The sequence below is a fragment of the Mesoplodon mirus genome (assembly GCF_964341445.2).
Source record: "Mesoplodon mirus genome assembly, chromosome: 5".
NCBI lineage: Eukaryota > Metazoa > Chordata > Mammalia > Artiodactyla > Ziphiidae > Mesoplodon > Mesoplodon mirus.
In genome coordinates, this window is record NC_138980.1 from 45,722,954 (window position 1) to 45,738,378 (window position 15,425).

The window sequence follows — 15,425 nt, forward strand, 5'->3', positions numbered from 1 at the left end:
TTTTTTTTATTTTATTTTTTTCAGTAAATGTGTACTACAGTACTACTTGATCTGAGGTTGGTTGACTCCATAGATGTGGAACTGCAGGTACAGAGGAACTGTATATGGAGGGCTGACTGTAAGTTACACTCGGATTTTTGACTGTGTGGAGGGCAGGCACCCCTAACTCCCACATTGTTCAAGGGTCAGCTGTATTTCCTTCTAATCTGTAGCTTGTCTCTGCATCCTCTTATCAGGGTCTTTCGTAGATCAAACATTTAAAATTTTGATGAGGTCCAGTTTATCAATTTTTTTTTCTTATGAATCAGGCTTTTGGTGGCAAGTCTGAACTCTTTGCCCAGCCCCGATCCTGAATATTTTCTCCTCTGTTTTTTCCTAAAAGTTTTATAGTTTTACATTTACGTCCATGATCCACTTGGAGTTAATTTTGTAAGAAGTGTGAGACTTAGGTCTCCAGGCTCATTCTCTTTTTCTGGATGGCTAGTTGCTCCAGCACCATTTGTGAAACAGGCCTCTTTCCTCCTGAGTGGCTTTTGCCCCTTTGTCAGAAGTCAACTGGGCACATCTGTGTGGGTTTGTTCCTGGGCTCACTGTTCTGTTCCATGGTTCTACGTGTCTTTCCCTCCATCAGTGCCACACTGTCGTAATTACTGTAGTTTTATAGCAAGCCTTGGAATTGAGTAGACTGATTCCTCCCACTTTATTCTTTTTCAACATTGTTTTAGCTCCTTTGCCTTTCTGTATAAATTTTAGAGTAATCTTATCTGTATCAACAAAGAATCACGTTAAGCCTGCATATCAGGGGCATACACATTTATCACACGTTGTTGCATTGGCCTCCAGAAGGCCATTCCACTCAGTTTATTTTCCCACTGGCAGGGCCCAAGATGTGTTTCCACCTTTGCCGACCCTGCATGGCACCTCTCTTTGACTTTGCCAACCTGATAGCAAACAACTGGCGTTTCACTCTATTTTGCAGTACCTGAATTGAACATCTCCCCTAACTTTGCTGCATCTCTTCTTTCAGAATCACCTTTTTCTTATCTTTGCTCATTTTTAAATTGGGATGTCTCTTCAGGATTTATGAAAGCTCTTTCTCATGTCTCAGTTCTCTCGGCAGTGTTCACCTTAGCTCTGGCTTAGAAACTTCTCATCTGGCAGTTGGAGTGAGCTGTCAGTTTCAAGGAGGTTTAGGATGCTCCAGTGTTTGCTGATGCTCTTTGAGTGCTACTGAGTTAGGTCCCGGTTTCCTCACCTGCAGAATGTGGTCCGGCCTGCCTGGAGGGCCGTGTACACCACCAAGGTAATGGTTGTGCAAATAGTGAGGGGAACTATCTCTAAGTGGAAGCCGAAATGCAAGGATTATCAAGTGAGCACTTCTCTAGCCTTGTTTTTGCGTCAGCATCTTGCTCTCCAAGGAGGAACTCAGACAGGGATGTCTTTTGGTGTTATGTGCCTAACTTCCTGCAAAACTTGGCAACAGCTTTGAAAAACACAGCCATTATGGGGTCTCAGTTTTCCTGAGGAAATGGCAGGCTGCGCTGGTTTTCAAGTCAGTTCATATGCTTAAGTCAAGTCTTGCACTTTGACCATGTCTGTTGAATAAAATGTACCATGACATAATCACGTGTTTTGCCTTTTCTTAGGTGAGCATGCACGGGAGGCTGTGCAGTGGCCCTGTGTCTGGCTCTGTCATGCCTGGGCTGTTTTTGCAGGGTGCAGAGTAGGTTAGTGCCACATGGCCTGGGTCTCCTCTGGCTCCGTCACTCCTTGCCTGTGTGACCCTGAGCAAGGTAACCTCAGTCTCCTCACCCATAAATTGGGACAAACAGTAGTACCTGCCCATAGCATTGTTTGGGACAATTAAGTGAGGTACAGGATAGAAAATAGTGAGGCTCAGTAAATGTGATCCACTATTTGTCAGAACAAGGAATTATACTTTTCTAAAAGTTGTAAAATGAAAATTAATTTGCTTTACAAATGTCATTTTGAAACAAGCAAGGCCAGCGATCATTGCTTTGTTTTGCATAAGAGCTCCTGCCCATGGATGAAAGCAGGAATCAGAGAGCTGGATGGACTCAATCCTGAGAGGGTTAGGTGTGGCCAGAACCCCAGTCCTCAGGGTTTTCCCTCCAAAGTAGTACTGCTGTGTTCCTCATCTCAAGCTGGTTTTCTCCAGCATTATAATTGTGCACAGGGCTTCCCTGGTGGCGCAGTGGTTGAGAGTCCGCCTGCCGATGCAGGGGACACGGGTTCGTGCCCCGGTCCGGGAAGGTCCCACATGCCACGGAGCGGCTGGGCCCGTGAGCCATGGCCACTGAGCCTGCGCGTCTGGAGCCTGTGCTCCACAATGGGAGAGGCCACAACAGCGCGAGGCCCACGTACCGCAAAAAAAAAAAAAAAAAAAAAATTGCGCACACCTGCATGAACTGTGGAGTTTAAAGGCCTCCCAGCAGAAGGATGTGAACTTGTTCCCTGGTGTGCTGCCCTCCCCGTCTCCCCATTTGTAGGTTGCCTCTGGGGTGGAGGTTAGAGTGAAGAAGCCACAGGAACTTTTCTTAGTATTTTAGGAGACCAACTGAAAGATCAAATTGAAAGTTATATTGAACTTCAATGAATAATTCAGAGTCAAAGATGGCATCTTAGCACAGCGGGCTGGTGGAGGAGAACACCCTGCTGGGCCGGCTCCGTCCGTTCTTGAAGCCATCTCAGAGCTGTCTGCAGCCTCTTACACTGATGACCTTGTGCCCTGGCCTGTCCCCTTTCTCCCTTTGCCCCTGGGCTCACTTTGGGGTTAGGCAGAGGTGGGCAGCTCTGGTGCCCACTCTCAGCTCTCAGGGGGCTCTGTCCCAGCAGAGCGGCTGCCTGTACCAACGAGCTGTTTGTGTCCGAGGTCTCTGCCCGTCACTTGGGGACTCGAGGCCTTAGCAGCATTCATCGTCAGCTCTGTTGCAGCGGTGTATTGGGCAGCTTGCAGGTGTGACTCCGCTGTCGCTGGGAGGAAGTAGTGTGGTAAGAGGAAGTGCCATTAGATCTGGTGGTGTTCTCCCTTTACTCCCCCTTCTGCTTATGTAGTGCCTGAGGTATGTGTAATTAAATCAGAACCTCTCACTGCTGTCATTGTCCCAGGTTACCCAAATTGATTCCTGTACTGAGAGAGGAATGGGTGAGGCATATTCTGTGGTTTTCCGTTAGTTGTAGGTCATTTGGGATCAACACCTGGCCATAGACTGTCTATGGGATGAGCCCTTAGCATCGGTGGTCCAAGCTTTGGGCCTGGGGCTTCAGAGCCTTCTCTGGACTATTTGGGGTCTTGTTCCTCCTGATTGTGGATCTCGTTCAGAAGCGTTTGGGAAGTTTGAGACAGTTATTAACCATCTATTCTCCAAATATCATAACTTTTTTTCATTGGAATTGTAGTAGCTTGGAAACCTCTCTCTTGCTTACCATGAGATCTTAAAAAAATCCCACTGGAAATGCATTTCCGACCCGTGCCTCTCTGATTGCTGGGAGGAAGGGGACCTTTGTCAAGGTGGGGGTCCCTAGGGTCTGTGCATTCCATTTCCATGAGCCGGGGCACAGGATGTGCTATCTAGACCCAGCACGGTTACCGTTACTGATAGATGACAAACAGCCTGCCTGACTTTGCTTCCTCTGTCAGCCTTACTCCTCCGGGGAGATATGTTTTGAAAGCATGCAGAGCTTTTTTTTTTTAATTACTTAATTATTTTAAATTGAGGTTATAGTTGACATATAACATTATATTAGTTTCAGGTGTACGATGTAATGATTTGCTATTTATACACATTGTGAAATGATCACAATACTTAACATGCATCACCAGATTTTATATAGTTACAAAATCTCTTTTCTTGTATTGAGAACTTTTAAGATCTACTCTTAGCAACTTTCAGTATACAGTACAGTATTATTGACTATATTAACCATGCTGTACATTATATCTCATGACTTACTTATTTTATAACTGGAAGTTTGCACCTTTTGACCACCTTTACCCATTTCACCTACCCCCTATTCCCATCTCTGGCAACCACCCATCTGTTCTCTGTATCTGTGAGTTTGGTTTCTTGTTTTTGTTTTTTAGATTCCACATATAAGTGAGATCATCCAGTATTTGTCTTTCCCTGTTTAACTTATTTCACTTAGCATAATGTCTTCAGGGTTCATTCACATTGTCACAAATGACAAGATTTCCTTCTTTTTAATGACTGAATAATATTCCTCTGTATGCATGAGTGTGTGTGTGTGTACACACCACATTTTCTTTATCCGTTCTTCGATGAGTAAATATTTAGGTTGCTTTCATGCTTGGCTATTGTAAATAATGCTGCAGTGAACATGGAGTTGTTGTTTGTTTGTTTTTCTTAGTGTTTTCGTTTCCTTTGGATAAATACCCAAAAGTGAAATTGCTGGATCATATGGTAGTTCTGTTTTTAATTTTTTGAGGAACCTCCATACTGTTTTTCATAGCAGCTGTACCCGTTTACATTTCCACCAACAGTGTGCAAGGGTTCCCTTTTTTTCACACCCTCTCCAACACTTTGTTATTTCTTATCTTTTTGATGCTAGCCATTCTAACAGGTGTGAGGTGAGATATTGTAGTTTTGATTTGCATTTCCCTGACGATTAGTGATGTTGAGCATCTTTTCACATACCTGTTGGCCATCTGTATGTCTTCTTTGGAAAAACGTCTATTCAGATCCTCTGCCTGTTTTTTAATTGGGTTGTTTGGTTTTTTGCTATTGAGTTGTATGAGTTCATGTGGGGTTTTAAACCCTGGAGATCAAACAGGGTGTGATGGTGGGCATTGCCATCTCAGTCATAAGAAGCTAAAGGCGACAGCCTCCCCCAGGACGGTATACACAAGGGCCCAGGGCAGGAGGAACCCTCCCACCAGGGAGCTGCTGTAGCTGTACATTTAGCTCTTTATTTTTTGGCTGCGCCATGCGGCTTGCAGGATCTTAGTAGGGCAGTGAAAGCGCAGAGTCCTAACAACTGGACCACCAGGGAATTCCCCACTTAGCTCTCATTTTTTCTTATTGGTGTTGTTGCCTTTTCTTTCTCAAGCCATTGGCCTTTACCCTTCTTTCTTGCTTTTTCACATTGTTCTGCCTAGCTTTTTAGCTTTTTGTGCCTTTTCAGGATTTCACTCTTTCTTTTCCCCTTTTTCTTTTTTGACTTTCCTCTGCTGCCTTTCAGATCTTTTTTCCCTTTTCCTTCTGTTTTCCTTCTCTCTTGCTGGTGTTCTTGTACTTTCGCTTCTTTCTGTGTTTGCAGGTGTTGGCATCCTCCAGAGGAGCTGACCATATTCTGGGCATTATTTTTAACCTGAAATGACTTTTTACAGCACAGCAGAATGCAAGTGTTGGGCTGGTTCAAATCAGTGATTGTAACTGAAGGGAACCCGCCTCCCCCTAGTTTTATTCATTATGAAAAGTTGCACAACAGCATTCAAAGACTTTTAAAATAAACACTGTCATCCCGCCTCTCACCTGGTACTCATTTTTCCTGGAATTCTTTTCTTTACCTGTTTACACACCAGTTCTTCCATAAGATTAAGCTTAATGGTGTCTTCTTCACTTTTCTTGCTCACTAAATCAACGGCAAGTTTGCCATGCCCTGCTTTTTTCCCCTTCATGCGGTAGAAGACCAACGTGTAAGCCTTTACAGCTAACATCTTAGTGGCTGCTGAATTCCTCCCCCTGCTGGCCTACTCCTGCAGATCCCCTCCTCCCCACTGGCGGGCGGCTCGCTGAGGTTGGGAATAGAGACCGTGGACACGGTGGGATGTGTGAGGGTTTGGCCACCAACCAGGCTGAATCCAAGCGTGGCCTCAATTTGCCGCTTGATCCTAGACTGGGTGGTTACCTTCTCTGAACAGCGACATCTTGGGGAATCTGGAATGTCTGGAACATGGAATGTCTTCGATGCCAAGCTTAGGATTTTGAACTTCCTGCCTGTCATTGTGGGAGCAGTCACTGGCCAGCTGTCTCCTGGCGTCTGGGGCTGGTCAGTGGTTTTTGCGCAGCCCTTGGGTGGGCGGCTGGTGGAGGACGAGATGGGTGGGGATGAGACCTGGAGCGGGGAAACCAGTCTGAAGCTTCTGTGACTGGTGATTCATGATGATGTGCAGAAACTCCTGTTCTGGTTCCGGAGCCAGAGAACAATCTCAAAGGATAAGGGTGTCTTTTCCCTCTGAGCTCCTGGACACACCAAAATCCCATCGGTCAGTGAATAGAAAACGACTCTGGGCTGCTGCTCCTTCCTGAACGACTGTGTTGTTTGTGTTGGAATCAGGATTATTTAAGAGCATTAACATTTCCTTTTTCTAAATTGAGTAAGTGTATTCTCTCTGAAAATAAACTACAGGCCACGTATAGAGGACGTTTAAAGTGCATAAATTTTGATTTTCATTATTGTGTATTTTGGTGATAACAGAATTGAGAGACACTTCTTTTTGGAAGGGTTTTGTGTCCACCTTTGACCAATATCTGTGGTTTTGTTTACAGATTCACACTGGAAATCCATTATATGAATCTTATTACAAGCAGGTAAGTTTTCACGAGTGTCTTTTTGGATTGAAATTAGAGTGAGTGACTCAGAAACCACAGCTGTGAATTGCAGCCCAGTAAGGCCTTTCGTCCCTTTCTGTTTCCAAATTATCAGCTAGCAGCCAGTGTCATGGGTAATGCTTCTACCTGCTGCTCTGTTGCTGAAGCCTTGTCTCAAGTGTTGCTCCCCAATTCCAGGTAGACCCAGCATACACAGGGCGAGTTGGGGCGAGTGAAGCTGCACTTTTTCTAAAGAAGTCTGGGCTCTCAGACATTATCCTTGGGAAGGTATGTGATGAATGATAGCGATTTCTGTGGCCGCCCTCAGGGCTCCCCTGGCAGGTGAAGGCCGGCCTGTGCAGACCCCTCTTCATGCGGTCTGTACTCCCCTTGGAAGTGAGCTGGCCATTGCGAGCCTCTCGGGGCTGTGATTGGTAGATCCAAGTGCTCTGATGGCTACTGCCACCCTTTGCTTGAATAGCAGACAAGAGGCCTGAGTGCTCTTGGGATCTTGATAGCTATGGATTTATGTTGGCCTTGGAGCCAGGTGTACCTGGGTGTTCTCCGGGCTCTGCCACTGACCGCTGTGTGCCCCTGGGGGGAGGGAGGGGTGAAGGCTATTCACCTGTTCTGAGTCTGTGGCTGCTGTGGCGTATACATAAGGCCCACATGTAGCGATGGTGGCTCCTGTTTTGTGATTAAACAGTCAATGATCAGCGGTCGCACTCACGAGCATTTTTGTGTTTCCACAGATATGGGACTTGGCCGACCCAGAAGGTAAAGGGTTCTTGGACAAACAGGTATATACACATATACACAGAGCAAGTGGAGGGGCTGAGCCAGAGCCCCCAGGCCGGGTCACCTCTGCACTTCCTTCCTCGTTGTCTCCACTGACAAGTATTACTGGTCATAAGTGCGGACATCAAACTTTTAAAATGGGAAGGTTTCATTTTGAAATAAAGGTCTTCTGAACTCTTGGAGCCATCTTTCATGGTTAGCGTATCTATTAATATTTTGTGTGCTTACAAGCAGTTGAAATGTTTTCAAAACGTTTTATTTTGAAATAACTTCAGACTCTCATGGAAGTTGCAAAAAATAGTTCAGTGAGTTCCCGTGTATCATTTCCCGGCTCTCACCAAAGCACACTGCTCAGAAGCCTGACTCAGAGCTGACCAGTTTTATTGATACCTGCACTTTCTTGTGGTTTTTGTTTCTGTCGTATATAGTTCTATGTAATTTCATCACTTGCATAGATTCAGGTAACCATCACGACAGTCGGGATCAGAACATTCTCAGACCTCAGAGTCTCCCTCATGCAGCCCATTGGTAGTCACACCCTGACCCCTGGCAACCACTGGTTCCTTCTCTGACATAATTTTGTCATTTTGAGAATGTTCTATAAATGGAATGTGATAGTACTTATGATTTTTAAATGGTCGTATTTTAATTTAGTTCAGTCCTTCCCCAAACTATATTCCAAGGGATGTTGTTCCTGGTGTCTCACTGTCCGTGACCCGACCCGTCGGGAAAGCACCGTTAGCTTTTCCTCCCTCGCTTGAGATTCACAGTGCACATGTGTGTGTTAAGGGTTCTGAGGATCTTTGTGTAAGAGAGCCCTGTTAACTTTGCTTAATGCAGTTCTTCTAACCTTACTAATGTCCCCATTTCTCTACATGGGCATTCTGTAGACATCAGCTTGAGAAAAGCTGCTCTAGTGCTCATCTCTTTGAAGAGGTTTTGAAAACCATAATTGTGTTTACAGTTTTAAAAAGAGTCCATGTTCTTAGGCCCGTTGATCAATTTTTAAAAACTAGGTGATGCCACACGAGTCCACTAAGACTGTGGCATGGCCAGTTCTGGGTTAGGAGGAGGGCGAGGAGGAGCCAAGGCCCCTGCTGGCCTGGTTCAGGTCCTTTGTCCTTATGTGGGAAGTGAAGTCCACGTCAGGCCATTGGGGAGCAGGGGGGGTGAGTGGGAGATGCTCTGTTCAGTGAGGCCAGGGGCATCCCAGTGAATCGTGAGTGTCAATTCCCAAACAACTGTGTCTATTTCAAACCATTTTTAAAAAGTCAACGCATATTTGAACCATCCTTTAGACTCTTAAACTGCAGTCTGCTACTTTTATAATCTAGCATTTCCTAAATGTTGAGAGCTCGTTATTTTTGAAAATACATTTATTTGAAATTTTACGGTGTTCAGAAAGCAATGGGCTAAGTCCGTTTTAGCATATTCGTTTAAACAGTGCTCCCAGGGTGAGACCAGTTCTGCTCAACACTGTAAGTGACTTGCTCACATGTGGTCTTCCTTGTTGAAGTAAACTGAAATCCCTCTTTCCCCAAAGCCCACTGCTGCAGACAGCTCTGCCACTGCCGCTGCCAGCTGGGTGGGGTTTACGCCTCCCCCTTTTTTGGATTTGCAGGGTTTCTATGTTGCACTGAGACTAGTGGCCTGTGCACAGAGCGGCCACGACGTTACCTTGAGCAATCTGAATTTGAACATGCCGCCGCCTAAGTTTGTAAGTGTCAAAATCCTTCAAGTTCACGTTATTCTAATATCATCTGTTTATCTATCTCTCCATGTTTTCTCTCTTCCTCTTTTTAAATTTTGTTTAATTGCAGGGAAATTTACATAATTAAAATTAACTGTTTAAAAATGAACAGTTGGGTGACATTTAGTGCATTCACAATATTGTGTAACCATCACCTCTATCTGGTCCAGAATATTTTCGTCACCCCAAAAGAAAACTCTACACCCATTAAATAATCATTCCCTATTTCCCCCTCCCCCAACCCTTGTCAGCCACTAATCTGCTTTCTCTCTCTCTATGCATTTGCCTGTTCTGGACATTTTATAGAGTCATACATCTGGCTTCTTTCACTCAGCATAATGTTTTCAAGGTTCATCCACATTGTAGCATGTGTCAGTACTTCATTCCTTTTCGTTGCTGAATAAGATTGCATTGTGCGGTCTACCCCATTTTGTTGATCCATTCGTCTGTTGGTGGACATAATAATTCATGTACAAGGAATTGTTTGCACACCTGTTTTCAGTTCTTTTGGGTTTATACCTAGGAGTAGAATTGCTGAGTTATATGGTAATCCTGTGTTTAACTTTTTGAGGTTTTTCTCCTTTTTGAAAGCACTTTGAAATGTGTATCCTTATAGTAAACACATCCTCCAGTAGTAAAATTCTGTGCCAGCTACAGTGCAATGTACCTCTTTCTCCTCAGCACGACACCAGCAGCCCTTTGATGGTCACACCGCCTTCTGCAGAGGCCCATTGGGCTGTGAGGGTAAGTGACCGGGGAAGGCGCCCCTCGGCTGTCTTTCACATGCAGTCGTTTAGGCATTTATGACGTTCAGAACATTTCATAGGACGATTGTATCATCCACTCTGTTTCAGAGTGAGTATGCCACAGAAGTTGGACAAAATACTTTTCCAAATTAGAGTCTTTTCAAAGGCTATCTATCCCCTTTTCCTGTAATTGGGTGTTGCCTACTAAGGCAGTTAGCTAAGTTTCAGATGTTGGACTCTGAAATGTTTACAGTTGAAATCTCGTATTCCTAGGTCATGTTCTGTGGTTTTGATGCTTGGGTTGGTTAATCAGGATAGAAGGAGAAATTGTGAGAACTCTCAAGCATGAAGACTTCCAGGATGTCTTCGTAGCTTTCTTCCTTATTTCCAGCCAGTTTATACGTTATAATTCTTTCCTTTCTGTTGCTCCTATTGCTTTTTGAAAAGCTTCTCTCAACACTTAATGTGTTCTTTTTAAGACAGGATGTTGTGTCTGTAGAGCTGTGTTACTGCTTCTAGAAAGAAAAACGAGTGGTGTCTCCTAATGAGTGCAGAATTTACTCCAGAAGGCAATTTGTGTATGACTTGGAGACAGTCTCCCAGTAATAAGACATCCTCCCCACTCACTGTGAGCCGGTTGTCACATTTCCTCACTTTTATCTGGCTTAAATACTGACATTAATAGCAGTCCTGCTATGAAATAGACACCCCTCACCCACCCCCCAGCCCCAAGTGCTTTTTTGTCCCTTTTTATGGGGTTGGTGTGATCCCCCCTTGAAAGGGTTTAGATGGGAGAGGTCCGTGCAGGGACAGGGCAGGAAGAGGCCTCAGGTGACTGAGGGGTCAGGAAGTTGCCTTTGTGAGCAATCAAGCATGTTGCTGCAGTGCCGAAGGATTTCTTTCTCTGTAGTCCAATTGCACGGCGCCTACTTTGAAAAGCAGCTGCTTTGTTGTGAAAAATGGTGCCAAAGGGATCTTATTATTCCTTGAACCATTTCGGCCCCTTTCTGGCAGGGACTGTGTTGAGGCCTCAAGAGAAGAGCTGGCGGCTGAGGAGCCTGTGAGGCCTTGAAGAGGGGAGTTGGGGCAGGAATGGCACCGTGGTGGGGCAGAGAGCTTTACAGTCCATTCAGAGAAAAGGTGACAAGTGTTAATGTTCTTTTCTGTGGTGGAAGTTCCTGGGCTTCCTGAAGCCTGAGCCAGCGAGTCTGACGGATCCAGGGAGAATTCCACACTCCAGGCGGATGCAGGGAGTTGGGATTCCCAGTGCTTATGGTGACTCGAGTACACAGTGTCTGCTTGTGCTCTGATTTCCGTTTTTTCTCTTTTTTTTAAAATTGTGGTAAAATACACATAACATAAAGTTCACTATCTTTTTTAAAATTTTTATTTATTTATTTTTATTTTTGGCTGTGTTGGGTCTTCGTTGCTGCACATGGGCTTTCTCTAGGTGAGGCAAGCAGGGGCTACTCTTCCTTGTGGTGTGCGGGCTTCTCATTGTCGTGGCTTCACTTGTTGCAGAACATGGACTCCAGAGCGTAGCCTCAGTAGTTGTGGCGCATGGGCTTAGTTGCTCCGCGGCATGTGGGATCTTCTCGGCCAGGTATCGAACCCGTGTCTCCTGCATTGGCAGGCGGATTCTTAACCACTGTGCCACCAGGGAAGCCCTGTATGTCTTCCTTGGAAACATGTCTGTTCAGATCCTCTGCCCATTTTTTAATCAGGTTGTTTTTTGATATTGAGTTGAATGAGTTCTTTGTATATTTTTAGATATTAACCCCTTAACAGATAAATCATTTGTAAATCTCTTCTCCCATTAGGTAGGCTGCCTTTTCATTTTGTTGGTGGTTTTCTTTGCCGTGCAAAAGGTTTTCAGTTTAATTAGGTCCCATTTCTTTATTTTTGCTTTTGTTTCCTTTGCTTTAGGAGACAGATCCAAAAAAAATATTGCTATGCTTTATGTCAAAGAGTGTTCTGCCTATGTTTTCTTCTAGGAGTTTTCTGATTTCTGGTCTTACATTTAGGTCTTTAATCCATTTTGAGCTTATTTTTGTATATGGTGTAAGAGAATGTTCTAATTTCATTCTTTCACATGTAGCTGTCCAGTTTTCCCAGTACCACTTATTGAAGACATTGTCATTTCTCCATTGTCTATTTTTGTCTCCTTTGTCGTAGATTAACTGACCATAAGTGCATAGGTTTATTTCTGGGCTCTCTGTTCTGTTCCATTGATCTTTGTGTCTGTTTTTGTGTCAGTACTATACTGTTTTGATTACTGTAGTTTTGTAACATCAGTTAGGGAGCTTGATACCTCCAGCTCTGTTCTTTCTCAAGATTGTTTTGTCTATTTGGAGTCCTTTGTATTTAATACAAATTTTAAAATTATTTGTTCTCATTCTTTGAAAAATGTCATTGGTATTTTGATAGGGATTGCATTGAATCTGTAGATTGCCTTGGATAGTATGGTCATTTTAGCAATATTAATTCTTCCAATCCATGAGCACGATATATCCTTCCATCAGTTTGTGTTGTCTTCTGTTTCTTTCATCAGTGTCTTGCAGTTTTCTGAGTATAGATCTTTTACCTCCTTAGTTAGATTTATTCTTAGATATTTTATAGTTTTTGATGCAACTGTACATGGGATTGTTTCTTTAATTTCTCTTTCTGATAGTTCATTGTTAGTGTACAGAAATGCAACAGAATTCTATATATGTTGCATCCTGCAACAAATTCATTGATGAGCTCTAGTATTTTTTTGGTGGTGTCTTGAGGATTTTCTATGTATAGTATCATGTCATTTGCAAACAGGGACAGTTTTACTTCTTCCTTTACAATTTGGATTCCTTTTATTTCTTGTATGATTGCTGCGTCTAGGACTTCCAGTACTTTATTGAAGAAAAGTAGCAAGAGTGGGCATCCTTGTCTTGTTCCTGATCTTAGAGGAAATGCTTTCAGCCTTTCACCATTGAGTATAATGTTTGCTGTGGGCTTATCATATATGGACATTATTATGTTGAATTATGTTCCCTCTCTACCCACTTTGTGGAGAGTTTTTATCTCAAATGGATGTTGAATTTTGCCAAAAGCTTTTACTGCATCTATTGAGATGATCATACGATTTTTATTCTTCAATTTGTTAATGTTGTGCTATTGATATTGAACCATCCTTGCATCCCTGGAATAAATTCCACTTGATCATGGTGTATGATCCTTTTAATGTATTGTTGAATTTGGTTTGCTAATATTTTGTTGAGGATTTTTGCATCTATATTCATCAGTGATATTGGCCTGTAATTTTGTCTGGTTTTGGTATCAGGGTGATGCTGACCTTGTAGAATGAGTTTGGAAGCTTTCCTGCCTTTTAAATTTTTTGCAGTAGTTTGAGAAGTATAGGTGTTAACTCTTCTTTAAATGTTTCGTAGAATTTGTCTGGTTCCTGGACTTTGTTAAGAGTTTTTAAAATTACCAATTCAGTTTCATTACTGGTAATCGGTCTGTTCACATTTTCTATTTCTTCCTAATTCAGTCTTGGGAGAGTATACATTTCTAGCAATTTATCCATGTCTTCTAAGTTTTCCAATTTGTTGGCATATAATTGTTCATAGTAATCCTCTATTATCCTTTGTATTTCTGTGGTGTCAATTATAATTTCTCCTGTCTTATTTCCGATTTTATTTATTTAGGCCCTTTTTTTTTTTCCTTGATGAGTCTGGCTAAAGGCTTATCAATTTTGTTTATCTTTTCAAAGAACCAGCTCTTACTTTCATTGATATTTTATATTGTCTTTTTGGTCTCTTTTTCATTTATTACTGCTTTGATCTTTATTATTTCCTTCTTTCTACTAACTTTGGGTTTTGTTTGTTTTTCTTTTTCTAGTATCTTTTGGGGTAAGGTTAGATTGTTTGAGATTTTTCTTGTGTCCTTAGGTAGGCTTGTAGCACTATAAACTCCCTCTTAGAACTGCTTTTGCTGTATACCATAGTCTTTTTTTTTAATATTTAAATTTTACTGGAATATAGTTGATGTACAATTGTATACCACAGAATTTGGATCACTTTGCTTCCATTTTCATTTGTCTCCAGGTATTTTTTGATTTTCTCTTTGATTTCTTCGGTGACCCACTGGTTGTTTAGTAACATATTGTTTAGAATGCATGTGTTTGTGTTTTTTGCAGTTTTTTTCCTGTAGTTGATTTCTTGTCTCATACTGTTGCGGTCAGAAAGACTGATGTGATTCCAGTGTTAAATTTATTGAGACTTGCTTTGTGCTGTAGCATGTGATCTGTCCTGGAGAATGTCCGATGTACACTTGAATGTGTATTTTGCTGTTTTGGGATGGAATGTTCTATATATATCTATTAATTTCATCTGATCTAATGTATCACTTAAGGCCATTCTTTCCTTATTGATTTTCTGTTTAGATGATCTATTGATGTAAGTGGGGTGTTAAAATTCCCAATTATTATTGTATTACTGTCAATTTTTCCTTTTATGTTAATATTTGCTTTAGGTATTTTGGTGCTTCTATGTTGGGTGCATATCTGTGTTTACAATTGTTATATCTTCTTGTTGGATTGACCCCTTTATCATTATGTAATGCCCTTCTTTGTCTTTTGTTACAGTCTATGTTTTACAGTTATTTTGTCTGATGTAAATATTCCTACCCCAGCTTGCTTTTCATTTCCATTTGTGTGGAATATCTTTTTCCAGCCCCTCACTTTCAGTCTGTGTGTGTCTTTAGATCTGAAGTCTCTTAAAGGCAGCATATAGATGGGTCTTGTTTTTTATCCATTCAGCCACGCCATGTTTTTTGATTGGAGCATTTAGTCCATTTACATTTAAAGTAGTCATTGATAGGTATGTACTTATTGCCATTTTGTTCATTGTTTTCAGTTCATTTTGGTAGTTTTATTGTTGTTGTTCCTTTTTTTTCTTTTTTTAAAATGCATACTTTTCTAATCTTTGGTGATGTTATTCCCATTTTTTAGAAATTAAATTTATTTATTTATTTATTTATGGCTGCGTTGGGTCTTCCTTGCTGCACGTGGGCTTTCTCTAGTTGCGGCGAGCGGGGGCTACTCTTCGTTGTGGTGCGCGGGCTTCTCATTGTGGTGGCTTCTCGTTGTGGAGCACGGGCTTTAGGCACGTGGACTTCAGTAGTTGTGGCACGCGGGCTCAGTAGCTGTGGCTCATGGGCTCTAGAGCGCAGGCTCAGTAGTTGTGGCGCACGGGCTTAGTTGCTCCGTGGCGTGTGGGATCTTTCCCGGACCAGGGCTCAAACCCATGTCCCCTGCATTGGCAGGCGAATTCTTAACCACTGCGCCACCAGGGAAGTCCGAGTTCCTTTTTTCTTCTGCTCTTTTCCCTTCTGATTTGGTGACTTTCTTTAGTGTTATGTTTGGATGCTTTTCTCTTTTGTGTCTATGTAGATCCATTATAGGTTTTTGGTTTGTGGTTACCATGAGGTTCATGTATAACAACCTACGCATAGGTGAGTATTTTAAGTTGATGCTCTCTTAGGTTTGAATGCAGTCTAACAATTGTACATTTTTACTTCCCC

At 42.5% G+C, this 15,425-nt stretch overlaps 1 protein-coding gene across 15 annotated transcripts in view; it reads left to right on the forward strand.

Moving 5' to 3' along the window:
* Window positions 1-15,425, forward strand: part of EPS15L1 (epidermal growth factor receptor pathway substrate 15 like 1) — a 100,430-nt gene that overhangs the window by 16,574 nt on the left and 68,431 nt on the right. For 7 of the 15 annotated variants that reach the window (XM_082621148.1, XM_082621136.1, XM_082621143.1 and 4 more), the window contains exons 2-7: window positions 25-118; window positions 6,531-6,572; window positions 6,771-6,860; window positions 7,325-7,372; window positions 8,992-9,087; window positions 9,802-9,864. In XM_082621148.1, the coding sequence (XP_082477274.1) occupies window positions 74-118; window positions 6,531-6,572; window positions 6,771-6,860; window positions 7,325-7,372; window positions 8,992-9,087; window positions 9,802-9,864 (384 nt within the window). In that variant the 5' untranslated portion in view covers window positions 25-73. The remainder of the gene's footprint in view (window positions 1-24; window positions 119-6,530; window positions 6,573-6,770; window positions 6,861-7,324; window positions 7,373-8,991; window positions 9,088-9,801; window positions 9,865-15,425) is intronic. The other 8 variants (XM_082621144.1, XM_082621146.1, XM_082621141.1 and 5 more) reach the window with 5 other exon arrangements.